General features: G+C 42.7%; 1 protein-coding gene across 3 annotated transcripts; it reads right to left on the minus strand.

Moving 5' to 3' along the window:
• Positions 1–1216: 1216 nt before the first annotated feature.
• LOC102389737 (pregnancy-associated glycoprotein 1) lies at positions 1217–19179 on the minus strand. 3 transcript variants are annotated; one of them, XM_025286458.2, is made up of 9 exons: positions 19071–19178; positions 17584–17734; positions 16492–16609; positions 16266–16384; positions 14883–15076; positions 13843–13959; positions 3406–3547; positions 3220–3318; positions 1217–1513 (listed from the first exon to the last, which is right to left on the minus strand). In XM_025286458.2, the coding sequence occupies exons 1-9, from the start codon at positions 19121–19123 to the stop codon at positions 1364–1366; spliced, it is 1143 nt and encodes a 380-aa protein (XP_025142243.2). In that variant the 5' UTR covers positions 19124–19178; the 3' UTR covers positions 1217–1363. The 3 variants fall into 3 exon arrangements, with proteins under 3 accessions (XP_025142243.2, XP_025142241.2, XP_025142242.2); XM_025286456.2 differs by lacking the exon at positions 1217–1513 and adding an exon at positions 1557–2042 and having other exon boundaries at positions 19071–19179; XM_025286457.2 differs by lacking the exon at positions 1217–1513 and adding an exon at positions 1937–2037 and having other exon boundaries at positions 19071–19179.
• Between the last annotated feature and the right edge of the window lie 3047 nt (positions 19180–22226).

A 22226-nucleotide genomic window follows, 5' to 3' on the forward strand; every position in this document is an offset into this window, starting at 1 on the left:
GCGATTTGGACCATAAGAAAGGGTGAATGCCAAAGAATTGAGCTTTTGAACTGTGGTGCTTGTGAAGATTCTTGAGAGTCTCTTACACAACAAGGAGATCAAACCAGTCATCTGAAAGGAAATCAACCTCTGACCCCGGCTGACTCAGCTGAGGCATCTACTGAGGGCCTCCAGGTGGAAAGAATGTATTCTTCCACTGCAAATGAGCCTAACCATTGCAGCTCCAAGCAAATAGTTTGTAGCTCCACCCCTGGAGGAATCTCAGAAGTCTCTGTGTACCCTGGGTCTCCTGATACATGTGTTGCATTCTCCCCAGCAGCATTGGAGGCCAAGGAAGGGACATTCTGGGCCCTGGAGGAGGGGGATGGCTCAGGAATCCACTGGGGCCACCACTTACCAAGTAGGACTGGAAAGGACAGAGCAGGCATATGTGGCAGAGAGCTAGTGACTGGGGTGTGGGAAAAAGAGGAAACCAGCTCTGCTTGAAGTACCCCTCACCCAACATCCCCTGGAGGAGAAGCCCAGTGATAAGCTCATCTGAGATGGGATGAAGAGAGTCTATTTCATTACCTCTTATAATTCCTCTGAATGAGGAGGTAGTGGAGTTTGTGGGTCATCACAAACTCTTCCATGGCCTAGACCATCTGCCAGTTGCTATCTTTTGGACTGCCTCTCCCCAGCATCAGTCATGTAGTTCTGGAGGAAATTAACAATCATGTGTGCTGCTGGGTCAGGGACAAAGACCATGTAAAGCCAGTCATAAGACCCCATGTCCTTGCCAGGATGGCTGATCTAGGGCTGTACATGTGAACTGAGGTGGGTGATTCAGAGAACACCCTTGAACTCTGATGTCTGCAAACTTTTTTCCTTACTAGGTGATGCCTTCAGGATTTAACACCCTAGGGCAGGTAGCTTGAACTCCCTCACTAGGTGTAGAAGCCTTAAGGAAAAAGTTGCTGGGCCAAGACCATCAAAGTAGACTGAAGGGAAATAGCAAGGGTGAGAGAGACTTGATGATTTCTGATTTCTTGGCTCCAGTCACTGAGATCTTTGTATTTGCTCTGATTCTTGTATCTTTGATTCCCAGAATCATTTCAATGAGTCTACCCTTTCCTTGAAGCCCGTTGGAGTAGGGCTCCTCTCAATTTTGATTCAGACTTGGTTCTAGATCCTTCACACCCAGACACAAGCAGAGGCAACATTTGTTTCAGCACCATTAAAAGTGAAACCCTTTATTCTTTACTGAGAATAGCATGTACAGAACACCAAATACAGTTCACCAGCATCCTGGGCAGGAGTGCCCAAAGTGTGAGTGACTGTGTGTTAGGAGCGGCCTTACTGATTCCTGAACCTCTCCAAGCATTTATACTGCCAGTGCCAGGCCAATCCTGTCATTTCCTCGATCAAAGACCGAGAAATACAGCCTCAGGAAGACTTCACCCAGGATCCAGAAGTCTGTAGATATCCTCACCCTTTTCTCTTTAAAGGTGGTGTAGCAGTTGCCTGTAAAATCCTGGGGAAGTCAGTGACACACACCAGTCAGCATGAGCCCTTACTAGTGACTCCCCCCAATATCCAGACCCAGCAAAATTCTTTGTTTTATTTCCCTCTTTTAGTAAGTATCAAGGGGTTTTCTCAGCAACAAGGGATATGAGAGTTCATCCAAAACCAAAGAGGGCCAAGACATCAGGCTGTCATGAGGAAGGGTGTGGTGAGTAGAGGACTGGGAGTTGGGGAAACAGAGGAATGAAAAACAACAAAGTCCTATTGTACAGCATCAGGAACTATATTCAATATCCAGTGATATGCCACGTGAAAAAGAATAAGAAAAATATATATTTTTATGTGTATAACTGAGTCACATTGTTATTCAGCAGATTTTAACGCAACACTGAAGATTAGCCACACTTCAATATAATTATTTAGAAAAGAACAAATGTGTCCATAGTTCCCCTCAATCTCTGGTTCTTTCCTTCTGACTCCTGCTCCTTGTTTTCTCTGCAGAGAATGCTAGTTCTTCTCCTACATTCCCACAATCTGTACTTTATTAAAAAAAAAAAAAAAAAAAAACACCTTTATTTTGTATTGGAGTATAGCTGATTAACAATATTCTGAGTTTCAGGAGGACAGTAAAGGGACTCAACCATATGTACTTGTGTATTGGTCTCAAAGACAACCCTCCCATGCAGGCTGTCATATAACTGAGTGGAGGTCCCTGTGCTACAAAGCAATTCGATGTTGGTTATTCATCTTAGATAGAGCAGTGCCTACAACACGTTCTTGAATGCTTAACTCAGGAACTCTGAGAAGCCTCCTTCAGCCCACACTCACCTCTTTGGCCACGACACGGTTGGGTGGGTAACATACGCTGGTTCCCCATCCCCAGTGGTCAGTCCGTAGCCCTCATCAGCCCTAGTAAGTCCCCAGTGCCCCAGTGCAGACCACCTTGAGATGCCATTTGCATAGAATCCAGTGCACGTTTGCCTAAACCAAGCAACCCTCAAAGTGGCTCAATGAGTTTGTCGTTTTAGAATTCCTGAAATTCCCTCTCTTCCTCATAGCCTTCTTTGAGCCCATGAGCCTGCTCTGAACTGTCGCAGGAAGCTGACATGAAGCCTCCACCCTGTTCCAGGGCTGAGCAGTCACTGTGCACCCTTTATTCACCTTATTATCCAACCTCCCCACTGAGGGGTCAGGTATCCCAACTGACAAAGGAGGCACCTGTCCAGAGCAAGGGAAAGATGCAGGCGAGGACAAGGCTGACCGTGTAATTTACCATTCAAACCAGAAAAATCTTGAGAAGGTAAGGCAGACTGTTGACTTATGCTGGGACTTCACACTGGGACTGTCCCCTGCCAAACTCTTTGTAACATGGCCTATTTCAGGGACTGCTAGAGCTGAATTTCATGTTCATGCACCCAAGGGTTCAGATTGAATTGAAGCTCTTTGAGGACTGAGGACCTTAGTGTTCCTTTCTCCCTGACTCCCACCATGCCATATGGTGTGGTATCTCCACATTTATTTCAGGAAAATCAGTGTCCCACACTGCCCTTTACTCTCAAGTGAATGGTTTTGTGGGAGGCACTGGCCCAGCCACAAGGCTCAGGAGCATCTGCAATGGTGTGACATGGCCTCCAGAGGGCGCACTCCTCCCAGCAGCAGCCCAAGGGTTCCTGCAAGTTCCAGTTTGAGAACCAACCCTCAGTACTGTCCCCTCACCTTGAGGATATAGGCTCGAGCTGGCACTGGGTAGTTGACGCCGTTGATGGTGAAGATAATAGAGGGCAGGATATTGACCGCAGAACATGAAACGTAGTACTGTTAGAGAGAGAGGGTGAGAGGTTGGCCCTGGAGATCCTTGCTGTGTGTGGAGACTGGGAGTGACCCTGGGGCATGACCCTTCACCTTGGAACCCCGTGGCGTGGCGCCGATGAGCTTGTGTATGTTATCAATCAGTCTTCCTGGGCCTTGGATATGTGATGACCCGGTGTCCACCATGGCCGTGCAGCCATCAGAACAACCAATAACCTCTCCTTTCATGGTGATGCTGAGAGACAATGGAAGAAAGCAGGCATCAAGGTCATTCTGAGTCTCCCCAGAGTTGTCCCCTTCCCGACTGTCTCATAAACAGCCCTTTATCTCTTGCCCTCTTTTCCTTTGCTCTTGACACAGCACCTTTCCTGACATCCTCAAATGTAGTACTTGAATACACCAGGATATTTTGTACCATGGCACAAGCTGGTGTTCCTTCTTAGAAGACTCCATTCCTCTTTGGCAAATTTTTTCTCATTTTCCAGATTCGAGCTTAATTGTATTGTTTTTGGGAAGTCTTTCCCACGGTGTTTATCAGTCTCCTGTCTTGGTCTCTCTCTGTAGACCCTTCCTCGTGTCTGCTGCTGTTGCTGCTGCTAATTCACTTCAGTCGTGTCCGACTCTATGCAACCTCATAGAGAGCAGCCCACCAGGCTCTGCTGTCCCTGGGATTTTCCAGGCAAAGTACTTTAGTGGGTTGCATTGTCTTCTTCTCCTCATGTCTAGCATGTACCAAAGTCACAATTCACTATGTGGGTGAGTCACTTCATGTATATCTGCCTTCTTAGATGTGAGGGCGAGTTTTATTCTCCTTGCCTCCCTAAAGTGCCTGGCACACAGTGGATGCCCAATGCTTATCTGTTCAATGAGTGAATGAAGACTGAGAAAACAATAAGAAACATCAAGAGAGCTGTATGTGATGGGGAACAAATAACGGGTCACACACAGAGTGAATATGGAGATTCGCAGGGTCAGCAAATTCTCAGAGTAGGGGGAGAGAGGAGCTCCTCTGGGAGAGGGTGTCTCCCAGTACTGCTCCTACAACCAGCTCAGACCCTGAGACCCTGGCTTGGAAATACATGACTAGCCCTCCAAAACTCCAAAGGACAAGTCAGCTTTTGTCGGAGGGTATTACACAGAATCCTATCAGTTATGCCTCTTGTCCTCAGGTCACTCCTGGATCCCACCTTCCTGATTCTCTGTTATAGACCCTGTCCCACTGTGTGCCCATGAACATGGGGTGCCTTTTGTTTTAGTTGCTTTCAAGTGTTAAGACTGCAGCCAACCTCTCTCCACTGCTGGGTAGCTGCTCCCTAATCACACCAGTTTTCTCCATTTTTTCAGGACTGTCCCTGTTTTTAAAATGACATTTATCAGGGGAGGAGCCAAGATGGCGGAGGAGTAGGACGGGGAGAACACTTTATCCCCCACAAATTCATCAAAAGAGCATTTAAACGTCGAGTAAATTCCACAAAACAACTTCTGAATGCTGGCAGAGGACATCAGGCACCCAGAAAAGCAACCCAACTCTTCGAAAGGAGGTAGGAAAAAATATAAAAGACAAAAAAGGAGACAAAAGAGGGAGGGACAGAGTTCCATCCTGGGAAGGGAGTCTTAAAAAGAGAGAAGTTTCCAAACACCAGGAAACCTTCTCACTGCCGAATCTGTGCCGAGCTTTGGAAGCACAGAGGGCAACATAAAAGGGAGAAAAAAAAAATAAACAGTTAAAAATCACAGATTGTGAGCCCTACGGTAACTCCCCCAGCGGAGAAGCAGCGCAGACGCCTGCACACGGCATTAGCAAGCTGGGGCTGGGCAGGGAAGCGCAGCGTGGGCTGTGTCCCTTAGAGTAAGAATCGGGCCGAATGTCCTGAGCGCTATCTGAGCGAAATAATTTGGGCTAGCAAACCAGACTGTGGGATATCTACCACGCGAAAAGCCAGCCCTAACCTAAGACACCTCCAGGCCCGCGCACAGAACAAAGGACTGAACAGAGATAGCCGGCTGCAGACCTTCCCCCTCCGGTGACAGGCAGCCAGAGCCATAAGAGGGCAATCGCAGCCCAAGAGAGACACTATCTATAAAACTGTAAGCAGGCTTCTTTGCTAGCTAAAACTTCTTGGGGGTCTGGATGGTCAACATCTGCCTGAGAAGGTGCGCCGGTTTTACACCCAGATAACCGAGTGGCGGGGAGGCGATAAGTCACAGCATTGGTGCCGGCCAAACACATCACCTGAGCTGCTTGGATCTGGGAAGAGCACAAAACGCAGGCCCAACCGAGTCTGCGCCTCTGAGGACTACCCGAGTGCCTGAACCTGAGCGGCTTGGACCTGGGAGCTCAGCCCAGGGCCGGCCTCTGATTGTTCCCGGCGGAACAACCTAGAGCCCGAGCAGTGTGGGCAGGGAGGCTACACGCGCCGTGAGCGGGGGCAGACCCAGTGTGGCTGAGGAACTGCGAGCGAATGCCAGTGTTATCTGTTTGCAGAATCCCTCCCTCCCTCCCCACAGCGCGGCTGAACAAGTGAGCCTAAATAAAATAAAAAAAATAGTGTCCTCCACCGTCCCCTTTGTGTCAGGGCGGGAACCAGACACTGAAGAGACCAGCAAACAAAAGAAGCTATAACAGAGGGAAACGCCTTGGAAGCTACAGGCCATAGATTAAAACCCTGTGGTTACTACGAACTACGTAGGAAGGGGCCTATAGATCTTGAGAAATATAAGTCAGACCAAGGAACTAGCCAAAAATGAACTGAACCCACAATACTCACAACAAAACCAGAGAATGACATAGATATATTTTTACTATTTTTACGATCAATCTTTCTTTCTTTTTTTTTAATTAAAAAAAATTTTAAGTCCCCTATAGTCCTTTAATTTTCACTTTTATAACTATTACTTTGCAAAAAAAAAAGACCCTATTTTTTTTTCTTCAGCAAACTTCATATATATATTTTATAATTTTTTGACCGTGTTTTTTTTTTTTTTTCTTTTCTTTTTCTTCTTTTCTTTAACATTGTATTTTTGAAATTCCAAACTCTACTCTAGATTTTTGATTTTAGCCTTTTGGTATATGTTATCAATTTTGTACCTATAGTTTTTTTCATAATTTCTGTGACTTTTTTTTCCCTCTGTTTCTTTCTCTTCTTCTTTTGTATAACATCGTATATCTGCAATTCCAAACTCTACTCAAGATTTTTAATTTATGCTTTTTGGTATTTGATATCAATTTTGTACCTGTATTTTCTTTATAATTTTTGCGACATTGTTTTTGTTGGTTTGTTTGTTTTCTCTCTTTATTTTTCTTCTTCTTTTTTTTAACATTGTATATTTGAAATTCCAAACTCTACTCTAGATTTTTAACTTTTGCTTTTTGGTATTAGTTATCAATTTTGTACCTGTAGTTTCTTTATAATTTTCGCAACCTTGTTTGTTTTTCTTTGTTCGTTTTTTCTCTCTTTCTTTTCCTTCTTCTTTTCATTAACATCGCATTTTTGAAATTCCAAACTCTACTCTAGATTTTTAATTTTTGCTTTTATGTATTTGTTACCAATTTTGTACCTTTAAGAACCCAATCTTCAGGACCCATTTTTCACTAGGGAGCGAGATTACTGGCTTGACTGCTCTCTCTCCCTTTGGACTTTCCATTTTCTCCACCAGGTCGCCTGTATCTCCTCCCTAACCCCTCTCTACTCTACCCAACTCTGTGAATTTCTGTGTGTTCCAGACAGTGGAGAACACTTAGGGAACTGATTACTGGCTGGATCTGTCTCCCTCCTTTTCATTTCCCCCTTTTATCCTTCTGGCCACCTCTGTCTCCTGCCTCCTTCTTCTCTTCTCTGTATAACTCCGTGAACATCTCTGAGCGGTCCAGTTGTGGAGTGCACATAAGGAAGTGACTACTGGCTAGCCCACTCTCTCCACTATTGATTCCAGCTCATCTCATTTGGGTCACCTCTAACTCCCTCCTCCCACTTCTCTTTTCCATGTAATGCTGTGAACCTCTCTGAGTGACCCTCACAGTAGAGAAACTTTTCATCTTTAATGTAGATGTTTTATCAATGGTGCTGTATAGAAGGAGAAGTTTTGAAACTACTGTAAAATTAAGACCGATAACTGGAAGTAGGAGGCTTAAGTCCAAGCCCTGACTCCAGGGAACTCCTGACTCCAAGGAACATTAATTAACAGGAGCTCATCAAACGCCTCCATACCGACACTGAAACCAAGCACCACACAAGGGCCAACAAGTTCCAGGGCAAGACATACGAAGCAAATTCTCCAGCAACAAAGGAACACAGCCCTGAGCTTCAAGATACAGGCTGCCCAAAGTCACCCCAAAACCATAGACATCTCATAACACATTACTGGACATTTCATTACACTCCAGAGAGAAGAAATACAGCTCCATCCACCAGAACATCGACACAAGCTTCCCTAACCAGGAAACCGTGACAAGCCACCTGTACAAACCCACACACTGTGAGGAAACGCCACAATAAAGAGAACTCCACAAACTGCCAGAATACAGAAAGGACACCCCAAACTCAGCAATTTAAACAAGATGAAGAGACAGAGGAATAGCCAGCAGATAAAGGAACAGGATAAATGCCCACCAAACCAAACCAAAGAGGAAGAGAGAGGGAATCTACCTGATAAAGAATTCCGAATAATGATAGTGAAATTGATCCAAAATCTTGAAATTAAAATGGAATCACAGATAAATAGCCTGGAGGCAAGGATTGAGAAGATGCAAGAAAGGTTTAACAAGGACTTAGAAGAAATAAAAAAGAGTCAATAAATAATGAATAATGCAATAAGTGAAATTAAAAACACGCTGGAGGCAACAAATAGTAGAATAACAGAGGCAGAAGATAGGATTAGTGAATTAGAAGATAGAATGGTAGAAATAAATGAATCAGAGAGGATAAAAGAAAAACGAATTAAAAGAAATGAGGACAATCTCAGAGACCTCCAGGACAATATTAAACGCTACAACATTCGAATCATAGGGGTCCCAGAAGAAGAAGACAAAAAGAAAGACCATGAGAAAATACTTGAGGAGATAATAGTTGAAAACTTCCCTAAAATGGGGAAGGAAATAATCACTCAAGTCCAAGAAACCCAGAGAGTCCCAAACAGGATAAACCCAAGGTGAAACACCCCAAGACACATATTAATCAAATTAACAAAGATCAAACACAAAGAACAAATATTAAAAGCAGCAAGGGAAAAACAACAAATAACACACAAGGGAATACCCATAAGGATAACAGCTGATCTTTCAATAGAAACTCTTCAAGCCAGGAGGGAATGGCAAGACATACTTAAAATGATGAAAGAAAATAACCTACAGCCCAGATTATTGTACCCAGCAAGGATCTCATTCAAGTATGAAGGAGAAATCAAAAGCTTTTCAGACAAGCAAAAGCTGAGAGAATTCTGCACCACCAAACCAGCTCTCCAACAAATACTAAAGGATATTCTCTAGACAGGAAACACAAAAACAGTGTATAAATTCGAACCCAAAACAATAAAGTAAATGGCAACGGGATCATACTTATCAGTAATTACCTTAAACGTAAATGGGTTGAATGCCCCAACCAAAAGACAAAGACTGGCTGAATGGATACAAAAACAAGACCCCTACATATGTTGTCTACAAGAGACCCACCTCAAAACAGGGGACACATACAGACTGAAAGTCAAGGGCTGGAAAAAGATTTTCCATGTAAATAGGGACCAAAAGAAAGCAGGAGTAGTGATACTCATATCAGATAAAATAGACTTTAAAACAAAGGCTGTGAAAAGAGACAAAGAAGGTCACTACATAATGATCAAAGGATCAATCCAAGAAGAAGATATAACAATTATAAATATATATGCACCCAACACGGGAGCACCACAGTATGTAAGACAAATGCTAACAAGTATGAAAGGAGAAATTAACAATAACACAATAATAGTGGGAGACTTTAATACCCCACTCACACCTATGGAAAGATCAACTAAACAGAAAATTAACAAGGAAACACAAACTTTAAAAGATAGAATAGACCAGTTAGACCTAATTGATATCTATAGGACATTTCATCCCAAAACAATGAATTTCACCTTTTTCTCAAGCGCACATGGAACCTTCTCCAGGATAGATCACATCCTGGGCCATAAAGCTAGCCTTGGTAAATTTAAAAAATAGAAATCATTCCAAGCATCTTTTCTGACCACAATGCAGTAAGATTAGATCTCAATTACAAGAGAAAAACTATTAAAAATTCCAACATATGGAGGCTGAACAACACGCTGCTGAATAACCAACAAATCACAGAAGAAATCAAAAAAGAAATCAAAATTTGCATAGAAACGAATGAAAATGAAAACACAACAAACCAAAACCTGTGGGGCATGGTAAAAGCAGTCCTAAGGGGAAAGTTCATAGCAATACAGGCACACCTCAAGAAACAAGAAAAAAGTCAAATAAATAACCTAACTCTACACCTAAAGCAACTAGAAAAGGAAGAAATGAAGAACCCTAGGGTTAGTAGAAGGAAAGAAATCTTAAAACTTAGAGCAGAAATAAATGCAAAAGAAACAAAAGAGATCATAGCAAAAATCAACAAAACCAAAAGCTGGTTTTTTGAAAGGATAAATAAAATTGACAAACCATTAGCCAGACTCATCAAGAAACAAAGGGAGAAAAATCAAATCAATAAAATTAGAAATGAAAATGGAGAGATCACAACAGACAACACAGAAATACAAAGGATCATAAGAGAGTACTATCAACAATTATATGCCAATAAAATGGACAACGTGGAAGAAATGGACAAATTCTTAGGAAAGTACAACTTTCCAAAACTCGACCAGGAAGAAATAGAAAATCTTAACAGACCCATCACAAACACGGAAATTGAAACTGTAATCAAAAATCTTCCAGCAAACAAAAGCCCAGGTCCAATCGGCTTCACAGCTGAATTCTACCAAAAATTTAGAGAAGAGCTAACACCTATCCTGCTCAAACTCTTCCAGAAAATTGCAGAGGAAGGCAAACTTCCAAACTCATTCTATGAGGCCACCATCACCCTAATACCAAAACCTGACAAAGATCCCACAAAAAAAGAAAACTACAGGCCAATATCACTGATGAACATAGATGCAAAAATCCTTAACAAAATTCTAGCAATCAGAATCCAACAACATATTAAAAAGATCATACATCATAACCAAGTGGGCTTTATCCCAGGGATGCAAGGATTCTTCAATATCTGTAAATCAATCAATGTAATACACCACATTAACAAATTGAAAAATAAAAACCATATGATTATCTCAATAGATGCAGAGAAAGCCTTTGACAAAATTCAACATCTATTTATGATAAAAACTCTCCAGAAAGCAGGAATAGAAAGAACATACCTCAACCTAATAAAAGCTATATATGACAAACCCACAGCAAACATTATCCTCAATGGTGAAAAATTGAAAGCATTTCCTCTAAAGTCAGGAACAAGACAAGGGTGCCCACTTTCACCATTACCATTCAACATAGTTTTGGAAGTTTGGGCCACAGCAATCAGAGCAGAAAAAGAAATAAAAGGAATCCAAATTGGAAAAGAAGAAGTAAAGTGCTCACTGTTTGCAGATGGCATGATCCTCTACATAGAAAACCCTGAAGACTCCACCAGAAAATTACTAGAACTAATCAATGACTATAGTAAAGTTGCAGGATATAAAATCAACACACAGAAATCACTTGCATTCCTATACACTAATAATGAGAAAACAGAAAGAGAAATTAAGGAAACAATTCCATTCACCATTGCAATGGAAAGAATAAAATACTTAGGAATATATCTACCTAAAGAAACTAAAGACCTATATATAGGAAACTATAAAACACTGGTGAAAGAAATCAAAGAGGACACTAACAGATGGAGAAATATACCATGTTCATGGATTGGAAGAATCAATATAGTGAAAATGAGTATACTACCCAAAGCAATCTAGAGATTCAATGCAATCCCTATGAAGCTACCAACAGCATTCTTCACAGAGCTAGAACAAATAATTTCACAATTTGTATGGAAATACAAAAAACCTCAAATAGCCAAAGTGATCTTGAGAAAGAAGAATGGAACTGGAGGAATCAACCTACCTGACTTCAGGCTCTACTACAAAGCCACAGCCATCAAGACAGTATGGTACTGGCACAAAGACAGAAATATAGATCAATGGAACAAAATAGAAAGCCCAGAGATAAATCCATGCACATATGGACACCTTATCTTTGACAAAGGAGGCAAGAATATACAATGAATTAAAGACAATCTCTTTAACAAGTGGTGCTGGGAAATCTGGTCAACCTCTTGTAAAAGAATGAAACTAGAACACTTTCTAACACCATACACAAAAATAAACTCCAAATGGATTAAAGATCTAAACGTAAGACCAGAAACTATAAAACTCCTAGAGGAGAGCATAGGCAAAACACTCTCTGACATACATCACAGCAGGATCCTCTATGACCCACCTCCCAGAATATTGGAAATAAAAGCAAAAATAAACAAATGGGACCTAATTAACCTTAAAAGCTTCTGCACATCAAAGGAAACTATTAGCAAGGTGAAAAGACAGCCTTCAGAATGGGAGAAGATAATAGCAAATGAAGCAACTGACAAACAACTAATCTCGAGAATATACAAGCAACTCCTACAGCTCAACTCCAGAAAAATAAATGACCCAATCAAAAAATGGGCCAAAGAACTAAATAGACATTTCTCCAAAGAAGACATACAGATGGCTAACAAACACATGAAAAGATGCTCAACATCACTCATTATCAGAGAAATGCAAATCAAAACCACTATGAGGTACCATTTCACACCAGTCAGAATGGCTGCGATCCAAAAGTCTACAAGTAATAAATGCTGGAGAGGGTGTGGAGAAAAGGGAACCCTCTTACACTGTTGGTGGGAATGCAAACTAGTACAGCCACTATGGAGAACAGTGTGGGGATTCCTTAAAAAACTGGAAAGAGAACTGCCTTATGATCCAGCAATCCCACTGCTGGGCATACACACTGAGGAAACCAGAAGGGAAAGAGACACGTGTACCCCAATGTTCATCGCAGCACTGTTTATAATAGCCAGGATATGGAAGCAACCTAGATGTCCATCAGCAAATAAATGGATAAGAATGCTATGGTACATATACACAATGGTGTATTACTCAGCCATTAAAAAGAATACATTTGAATCAGTTCTAATGAGGTGGATGAAACTGGAGCCTATTATACAGAGTGAAGTAAGCCAGAAAGAAAAACACCAATACAGTATACTAACGCATATATATGGAATTTAGAAAGATGGTAACAATAACCCTGTGTACGAGACAGCAAAAGAGACACTGATGTATAGAACACTCTTATGGACTCTGTGAGAGAGGGAGAGGGTGGGAAGATTTGGGAGAATGGCATTGAAACATGTAAAATATCATGTATGAAACGAGTTGCCAGTCCAGGTTCGATGCACGATACTGGATGCTTGGGGCTGGTGCACTGGGACGACCCTGAGGGATGGAATGGGGAGGGAGGGGGGAGGAGGGTTCAGGATGGGGAACGCATGTATACTTGTGGCGGATTCATTTAGATATTTGGCAAAACTAATACAATTATGTAAAGTTTAAAAATAAAATAAAATTAAAAAACAAACAAACAAACACACAAAAAAGACATGGCGCCAAGAATAGAATCCAATACATTAACTAAGACCATTGCAGAATCCACTGAGATTATTACATTTCTTGTCACTATACTATTACTAATGTAGGATAAAATTATACAAAGTATATTTTTGTATATCAGCACTGGCTATTGTAAACCACGAAAACTGGTTTTTCATGAACTCTATCCATTCTAACTTCTGTTATTCTGTTCCTATTTAAATAACTTGTTTTCTTATATCTAAAAAAAAATAAAAAATAAAAATAAAATGACATTTATCTGTACTGAGAACTTCCTATGTCCTAGATAGCTCTGGACAGTCGGTCATCTTATCATAACTCTGTTCAGGCTGGTGAAATTCTCCCTGATCCTCTCTCTGTTCACCACACTGTAGAGTCCTCTAACCATGCTCCGCACCTCAAAGGGCAGTGGGTGTAGCCCTCTCCCAGCTGCACAGACCTCTCTGGACCCTTTTAGGACCCTGGTCAGAGCCTTGTTCAGAAGGCCTGGGGATTATAAACCCATGGGTTGTTTGTGTATCTATGTGCTTGTGTGTTTATATGTGTGTTTGTATGTGTCTCTGTGTGTGCTTGTGTGTCTCTGACTAGCTATGCATGTTTTTATGTGTCTCTGTGTAGGTTTATATGTGTCTGCTTGTATGTTTCCAAGTGTCTGTGTGACTGTCTGTGTCGTTGTGGGTGGTGTATGTCTGTGTGACTGTGTGTCTGAGAATACATTTGTGTGTGTCTGCCTGTAATGTCCGTGTGCATTAGCGGGAGCATTACTTGGGCTGACCCTCAGAGGGAGAGGCTTACCGGTCTACGTGTACACTCCAGTCACCCGCTTGGATCAATGGTACCCAGTTGAGCTCTCCTTTGTAGTAGCGGTGGTCCACCCCACCAAACATCACCACACTGCCCTCCTGCTCATCTCTGTAGAGAGAAGTGAGGAGGTGATCCTTGGAGGACAGTAACAATAGCACTGTGTGAGAGCTGTGCTTGTCCACCCATCAAGGCCCTAATAAGGTCCCCATGTACAGATGCAGAAATAGCGTCTAGGAGAGATAGAGATCCAGACTGAGGTCTGTTACTGTCTCATGAGTGGCACAGAGGAGGTTAGAAGATGAATCACTTGTCTGAGCTCCACCCACTATGTCTTCTGAAGAAGCCCTGGACCTTCAGCGACCTGAGTGCTCAGACACCCTCAGAGGACTGGGTGCTGAAGTGTTTTGGCTTTCCCCGTGTCCACCTTGTCATTTTCCAGGAAAATCAAGGCCTGGGAGTTCTAAGGGTGTGGTTTCTGGTCACCCAAAATTGGCTCCACTGGCCTGTGACCTACACTGTCCAAAGGGCCCCACACTCAGAAGGGACCCAAACTCTGCTCTCCCTGTCTTGAGATGCCTAATATTTCTTGAATAAGGGGTCCCACACTTTTGTGTCCCATAATCTCATTTCTCACTGGCTCCACAAAATGGGTAGCTGATCCTGGGCTCCCAGTGAAATGCTAATGAGGAAGGAAAGATATCCACCATCCTTCTACTTCCTTCCTTATCAAATTCATTAGCAAATCCTAATGCCTTTCCTTCAACCTGTTTCCTGTTGCCTTCCTTTTGCCTGCTTCATATCTCACCCCCCTAGACCAAGTTACTGGTCTTGAGCCCAGGATCTGGGTTGTGTTCCAATAAAATTTTATTTATAAAAGCCAGTGGTGAAGCCAGGTACAGCCCTGGGGCTATATTTACCCTGGGTTAGATTATCTCTCAGGATTCTTCTTTATCAAGTGTTCTATAATTTTTGTACAACTGAAAGCATCTTACAGCTAATTTGGAGAAAGGAATTGTCCATCTCAGACTTACTTGCTCAAGTAGAAGGCAAAAACAGGCTCTGAAATGGCACCTTCATTCTTCAGCTTGTCAAAGATGGGGATGGCTTTAGAGAAGGATATGTTGGGGTAGTTCAAGCCCAAGACACCATCAAATCTTCTGCCCTCAAACCCGTATTCCGCCACGCTTAGACCGAACGGCTGGTCAGTACTTACAAGGTCCCCAATCTGTGGGAGAGAAGAGTGTTCCCACTTACAGAAGTGGGACTAGGACTGGGCTGGGGTGCATTGCCATTAGATCCTCAGAGACGAATTGAGGCTGGGCTCTGTCTTTGGTTGCCCACAGATGGTTAGAGCAAGGTGGAAGGGGAATTTGGGTTCCATTTGAGAGAGGCTGTGAATTATAAAACATCTGCCCTTCTGAAAAACACCACCTGAGTGAGTCAAATTGGCCTCGTGGCTTCTGTAATGGTGGAGCAACCAAGAGTCAGGCCAGGTCCCATTGGTGCCACCTTATGGACAAAACAGTTCTGAGCAAGATAGCCTTCTCTTTGGCATCACTGTGACCTAATGACAGGAATGGACTGAATTCTCTGTAAGGTACTGTGGATTCTGCATCTGTCCAGGAAGACAGAAGCCGAAAACACAGTCTTACTTGCAGAGTTCTATGAAATTACTGCCTGGGGAATTCACTTTTGGGGATATATGTATATTTCTGTGAGTGTGTATGAGAGAGAAAGAGAGAGAGGGGAACTACTCAAGTATTTTGGGGGAGGCAAGCCATAGATTTATTAGACTCTCAAAGGTCCTCAAGAGTGAGAACTCATTTATCAGGCCCCTTGAATTCTCAGGCCTCCAGTTTCCCACTCTGGATACCTGAAGCCATTGACTGACCCCAGGATACCTGTATCAGTTTTATCCTGTCCCCAGACACCCCACAGCAACTTCAGTCCTGAAAAGCCAGTCTAACTCCACCTTTTATCACATGTATGCTCTCAGGAAGGCCCTTGCTGTCTGGACCTCAGTTACCTCATATGTCTCATGACCTAATCAGAGTAACTGCTTTGTGGGGTTGTTGCAGAATTAAACCAGTTATCACCTGAAAGTGCCTGGAACAGTCTGTGAATTTAAAAGTGGGTGTTTTTATCCCTTCTTGCTCTGAGCCAAATGAAACTTGAACTGCTCATGGGCAGAGGAGCTGCAAGTCCACACCTCAAGCCACTCTCTAGGTTAGCAAATTTGTTTGCTCTTGTGTCACCATGGGCACTGCCAACCCAAAGACATGATCCTGTGGATAAGATGGCCAATATCTATGGGAGTTAGGCTAGGAAGGGTCCTGCCAGATGGTCCTGCATCTGTTTTGCAAGCAGCGGTCACTTGATAGCCAGTGCTGACTCAGCATTTGTTACACTGTTACCCGAACTGTGTCATGAACAACAACTCCTTTCATTCTCCCAGATCCATACGTGATCCCGAACGTCTTATTGGTAAGCCGGAAGGTGGAAGACTGACGATGTTTGAACCTAACGTGTGTAGCTGCAGACACAAGAGATGAGTGTCATCAGATGCCAAGGGTGGTCATCAGATGACAGGATGGCAGGGCAAGTGAAAGATGGTCCGGGGTAGGGGGTATCTGTACTCACAACAGGTTGAGCTGTTGCAAAAAATGGAGGGCACCCACAAGTCAGATGAGGCTGTGTCAAAGACAACCTGGAATTCCTGAGGGGGTGTTCCAATGGTGATGGTACCCATGTAGAATATCTACAGGGAGAAGGAGGGAGTGGGTTAGTGTAGAACTGGCTACCCTCTATTCCCACACTGATGCCTCCCTCTGGGTGTCACATATCTCTTGAGATCACTTTCTAACCACCGTGCAGCTCACAGATTTTGATCACAGAGGATCTGCATTTGATATATTTTTTCTGTGCTACATTTTATGCAAGATATGAACTCTATGACTAGGCGTTGGAGTGGTATCTCCTGCATGGGAAGCCCAGAGGCATAACCACTAAGCCGCCAGGACAGCTGGACACCCAGGGAAGTCCTGGTGCCTTCATTTGGGAAGCTCTGTAGTTTCTTCAAACCAAGCTTAGCACCCCTTCTCCAGAAGGTCCTTCTTGATCAACTCTAGTCACTCCCTTTAAACTCAGACCACATCCAATCAACACCACACAGGTGACCCTTTCAATTGACATGTATTTGCTCTTTGCCTATCTCTCAGGCTGGCATGGGCATTCTTGAAGACAAAATAAGCCCTTTTCTAATCTAAAAACAGTAAGCACTGTGTTAGAGTCTTATGGCCATACACAGAATACAGGTTCAATAACTTTTTCCTGCTGTCGTTGTTGCATCTGTGGAAACTGAATTCCTCTACCTAGGGATTCACAATTGTTTTGCAGTTGGTTCCACCTTTTGATCAGTGATGGTTCACACTTCATCTGTAACTGAGGTGCTCACTTAGTTCAGAAGGAACAATCACCCTCAAACTAATGACACGTGTTTAACACAGAAATGGATATTTACCTGCCACCTGGTAATTGCCAGGCCCAGTCACAAAGACCAACAGTTGAGAATGAGAGGGTCTTCTCCTCAAGGTGGGGGTCCCTGTTTTCCAGTGTCTAAGCCTCCTGCAGGAACCCCAACCCCAACATCTCACCTGGCACCTCCGGATGAGCCCCATGCTAAGCTAGAGCACCAGGGGGCGCTGTGGAGCAACATTCTCCCAAAATACTCACATCCCAGATGTTCCTCAGTGGGAGAGTAGTTAGATTTGAGCCACGAAAAGAAATATGGGACAGTCTGTAAGGATGCTCCTTCAAGAAATTGTTCGGCATGTTTTTTCCACTGAGGGTTTTTCTCATGGTCTTCACTCTCCTTAGAGGTATTCTTTAACCGAGCATTTGACAAAGAAATCAAAGAAGATGCTACAATTAGCTGTCAGTGTTAAGGTATAACTGTCATTGTAATGGCCCTGTGTGTTTTCTAATCATTTTTATTAGGCAGATTATTATAAGAATTTTATGCATATACCATGGCAAAGATACAGATTTGAATACAGGTTCTTTTCTGCAATCTTGCGTAAGCCACATGACCATGTGGTGTCTCAGTCTCCCCTTTGGCAAAATGGTGGAATGTAACAATACAAATGGCACCCCACTCCAGTACTCTTGCCTGGCAAATCCCATGGATGGAGAAGCCTGGTAGGCTGCAGTCCATGGGGTCGCTAGGAGTCGGACATGACTGAGCGACTTCACTTTCACTTTTCACTTTCCTGCATTGGAGAGGGAAATCACAGCCCACTCCAGTGTTCTTGCCTGGAGAATCCCAGGGACGGGGGACCCTGGTGGGCTGCCATCTATGGGGTAGCACAGAGTTGGACACGACTGAAGTGACTTAGCATAGCAACAATGCAAACCCTCCAAATAGAATATCTTGGGGATAAGTGAAGTGATGGATATAAAGTACCTGATAAATAGGAAGTCTCAACAATGACAGCCATTAGCATTGCTGTTGCCATCCCACTCATTCCTTCTCAAAGAACCTCAAGGAAGGAGGTAGAAAGGGGGACTCTTATTCTCTTTTACAACGGAGCAATTTGAAATGCAAGAGGTTTCTGAGTTGGCTGTGGTCACACTGCTTGTCAGATATAAGACAGTGTATCTTTCTCTAAGTTGAAAGAGAAGAGAGAGTTGAAAGAAGAATCCAAGATATAGGGAACAGTTAAAGGAAATTCAGAGGCTTGAGAAGGAAGTAAGAGTCAAATGAAAAATTAAAAGCAAAAAACACAAAGAGAAATACACTCCCAGTGACTTCCAAGAGATGGAGAGAAAATGACAGTGATACAGAGATGCAGACATAGGCATATACACACTGAAATTGACAGGGAAAAAAAGAGGACATGTTGATCAAAATGTAGAAAAGTGCTATTACACAGGACCACATCAACATCTGCATAGACTGTGCACTGAACAGTTTCAAGGAGTTGAATTTTCAACAGGTCATGACATGAGTGGACCCCAAGTGTTGTGCAACCCAAATCTATACCAAGACTTTGGAATCCACAGTTCCTATAGCAAGTTACTTATCAATAAGTAAGAACTGAACTTTAAGACTCTTAGGGAAATATTCCATTCCCTTCTAAACCTGATGGGTGGAAGAATAGTCAGATGAAAAGAAAAGTCCGAGAAAGGAATATGATGTGACATACAGTCCCCATACTTACTTGACTACGCACTCTGAGAAGGCCACCAGACCGAGGAGCACAAGCCACTTCATGCTTCTTTCCTGGCTCCAAATACTCAGGAAAGTTTGGGATCTTAGCAAGTAGTGGTGAGAGGGAGCCCCTAGTTATATATGCTCTGACCTGCCCTAGTTTTCCCCTTCAGGCCACTGAAAGATCTGAAAAAAAAAAAAAAATACAAAGGTTTCGACAAAAACTTTACCTTCATCAGTGTCCTTGATGAATTGACTTTGAAGCTTTCAGAATACAGAGAACTGAACTGTAATCTCTTCCTTGAATCTTGGCTGGAAAATCAAACTGATCTGCATAGACATCTAAGAAGACCAAGAATCTTGCCCAGTTGGAGAAATAACTGCTAAGAACATCATGAAAATGGATACTGAGGGCCATGCTCGACACGCGTGGTTTCATGTCATCTTCCGAGCCACCTCATGAGATATGCATTGCTGTCTTCATTGGCGAGAACGTTGCTAGGATGATAAGTTTTCAAATGGCAAAGTGAAGACTTAAGGGACAGCCCAGGGACATACAACTGGCTTTAGGTAGTAGGTCTAATGGCAAACATAGGGGCACCTATGATGCCAGGCTGCATCAAAGATTAGGGCAGAGCAGTACTTCAATTGCATGGTCTCAGTATTGGAAGAAATGTCATATGCATTCACAAGATATTTTATATCATCCAACAACTGTACAAGGAAGAACTCTGTGCTAGGCTCTGGGTTAAAGGCTTCAAAGTCAAAGTTGATCAAGACAAAAGTAGTCCTTACCCTAAGAGAGCTAGAAGTCTAGTTCTCACAAACTCATGGCCCCAGGAGGCAGGAGATATGATACTAGGACTAGGTGATCATTTTGGAATCTGGGCAGCACAGGCCTTACCTCTGGGAGCAGCCTTTCCTCCACTTTGCCCATGCTGGAAAGCAGGCCAGTTGGCCATGTTTTCAAGAGAATCAAAAGTTTGTATATTTATGTACAATGTACTGATTTTAATGTTAGCAACTAATTTTTTTTTCCCTAAAAAAATTGGAACAATATCTCCACAGCGATTGTGCTGGAATCAGCCTTCAGTCTCTGCGGGTTTTTATTTCTGACCTAGAGTTGGGAGCACAGTGGGGACAGAGAGGAATTTAATTCATGTTGGTTGATTTAAAAGAGACTGAATGCATACTAAACATGTTGACTCACTGGAAAAGACACTGATCTTAGGAAAACATTGGAGGCAAGAGGAGAAGCCGAAGACAGATGATGAGATGGTTGGATAGCATCATCAAGTGATGGACATGAGCTTGAGAAAGCGCCAGGAGTTGGTGATGGATAGGGAAGCCTGGCATTTTGCAGTCTATGGCATTGCAAAGAGACGGACACAACTGAAGGACTGAACTGAACTGAACAAATTGAGAACAAAGACTAATAAATCTAATTGCATCAAGTTGTTGACTAGCTACCTATAACAACACATTACTTAAGTGGCTTTAAAATTCAGACTTATGACTCTATATTCAGAGTGGAATATCTTTCTAAGGAAAAACAAAAATTCTGCCTATCAAAACAAAACCAATAAAAAAAAAGAAAAAAAAAAGGAAAGCATTCGACGTGTATCAACAACTTCAGTTCAGTCAGTTCCTCAGTCATGTTCAAACTATTGGTGAGTCCAATGAACGGCATAGCACACAAGGCCTCCTGGTCCATCAACAACTCCCGGAGCTCCACACATATTCCATGTCCCTTGAGTTGGTGAGCATCCAAACCTGTCTCATCCTTTGTCATCCCCCTTTCTCCTCTGCCCTCAGATCTTTTCCCAACATCAGGGCCTTTTCACATGAGTTAGCTCTTTGCATCAGGTGGGCCAAAGTATTGGAGTTTCAGCTCTATCAGCATCAGTCCTTCCAGTTGAACATTCACGGATCCATTTCCTTTAGGATGGACTGGTTGCATTTCTTTGCAGTCCAAGGGACACTCAAGAGTCTTCTCCAACACCACAGGTCAAAAGCATCAGTTCTTCGGGGCTCAGCTTTCTTTATAGTCCAACTCTCACATCCATACATGACCACTGGAAAAACCATAGCCTTGACTACACGGACCTTTGTTGACATAGTAATATCTCTGCTTTTCAATATTCTGTCTAGATTAGTCTCAACTTTCCTTCCAAGATGTAAACATCTTTTAATTTCATGGCTGCAATCACCATCTGCTGTGATTTTGCAGCCCGGAAAAATGAAGTCAACCACTGTCTCCACTGTTTCCCCATCTACTGGCCAAGAAGTGATGGGACAACATGCCATGATCTTAGTTTTCTAAATGTTGAGCTTTAAGCCAACTTTTATCTCTCCTCTTTCGCCTTCATCAAGAGGTACTTTATTCTTCTTCACTTTATGCAATAGGGTGGTGTCATCTGCATATCTGAAGCTATTGGTATTTCTCCCGGCAATCTGATTCCAGCCTGTGCTTCCTCCAGCCCAGCTTTTTCATGATGTACTCTGCATAGAAGTTAAATAAGCAGGGTGACAATATAAAGCCTTGACGTACTCCTTTACTGTTTGGAACCAGTCTGTTGTTCCATGTCTAGTTCTAACTGCTGTTTCCTGACCTGCATACAGGTTTCTCAAGAGGCAATTCAGATGGTCTGGTATTCCCATCCCTTTCAAAATTTTCCACATTTTATTGTGATCCACACAGTCAAGGGCATTTGCATAGTCATTAGAGCAGAGGTAGGTGTTTTTCTGGAATTTCTTGCTTTTTTGATAATCCATCAGATATTGGAAGTATGATCTCTGTTCCTCTGCCTTTTCTAAAACTTGCTTGATCATCTGGAAGTTCATGATTCACGTATTGCTGAAGCCTGGCTTGGAGAATTTTAGCATTACTTTACTAGCATGTGAGATGAGTGCAATTGTGTGGCAGTTAGAGCAATCTTTGGCACTGCCTTTCTTTGGGATTGCAATGAAAACTGACCTTTCCCAGTCCTGTGGACACTGCTGAGTTTTCCAAATTTGCTGGCATATTGAGTGCAGCATTTTCACAGCATCATATTCAGGATTTGAAATAGCTCAAATGGAATTCCATCACCTCCACTAGCTTTGTTTTATAGTGATGCTTCCTAAGGCCCATTGACTTCACATTCCAGCATGTCTGGCTCTAGGT

This window comes from Bubalus bubalis, chromosome 5, assembly GCF_019923935.1.
Source record: "Bubalus bubalis isolate 160015118507 breed Murrah chromosome 5, NDDB_SH_1, whole genome shotgun sequence".
Taxonomy (NCBI): domain Eukaryota; kingdom Metazoa; phylum Chordata; class Mammalia; order Artiodactyla; family Bovidae; genus Bubalus; species Bubalus bubalis.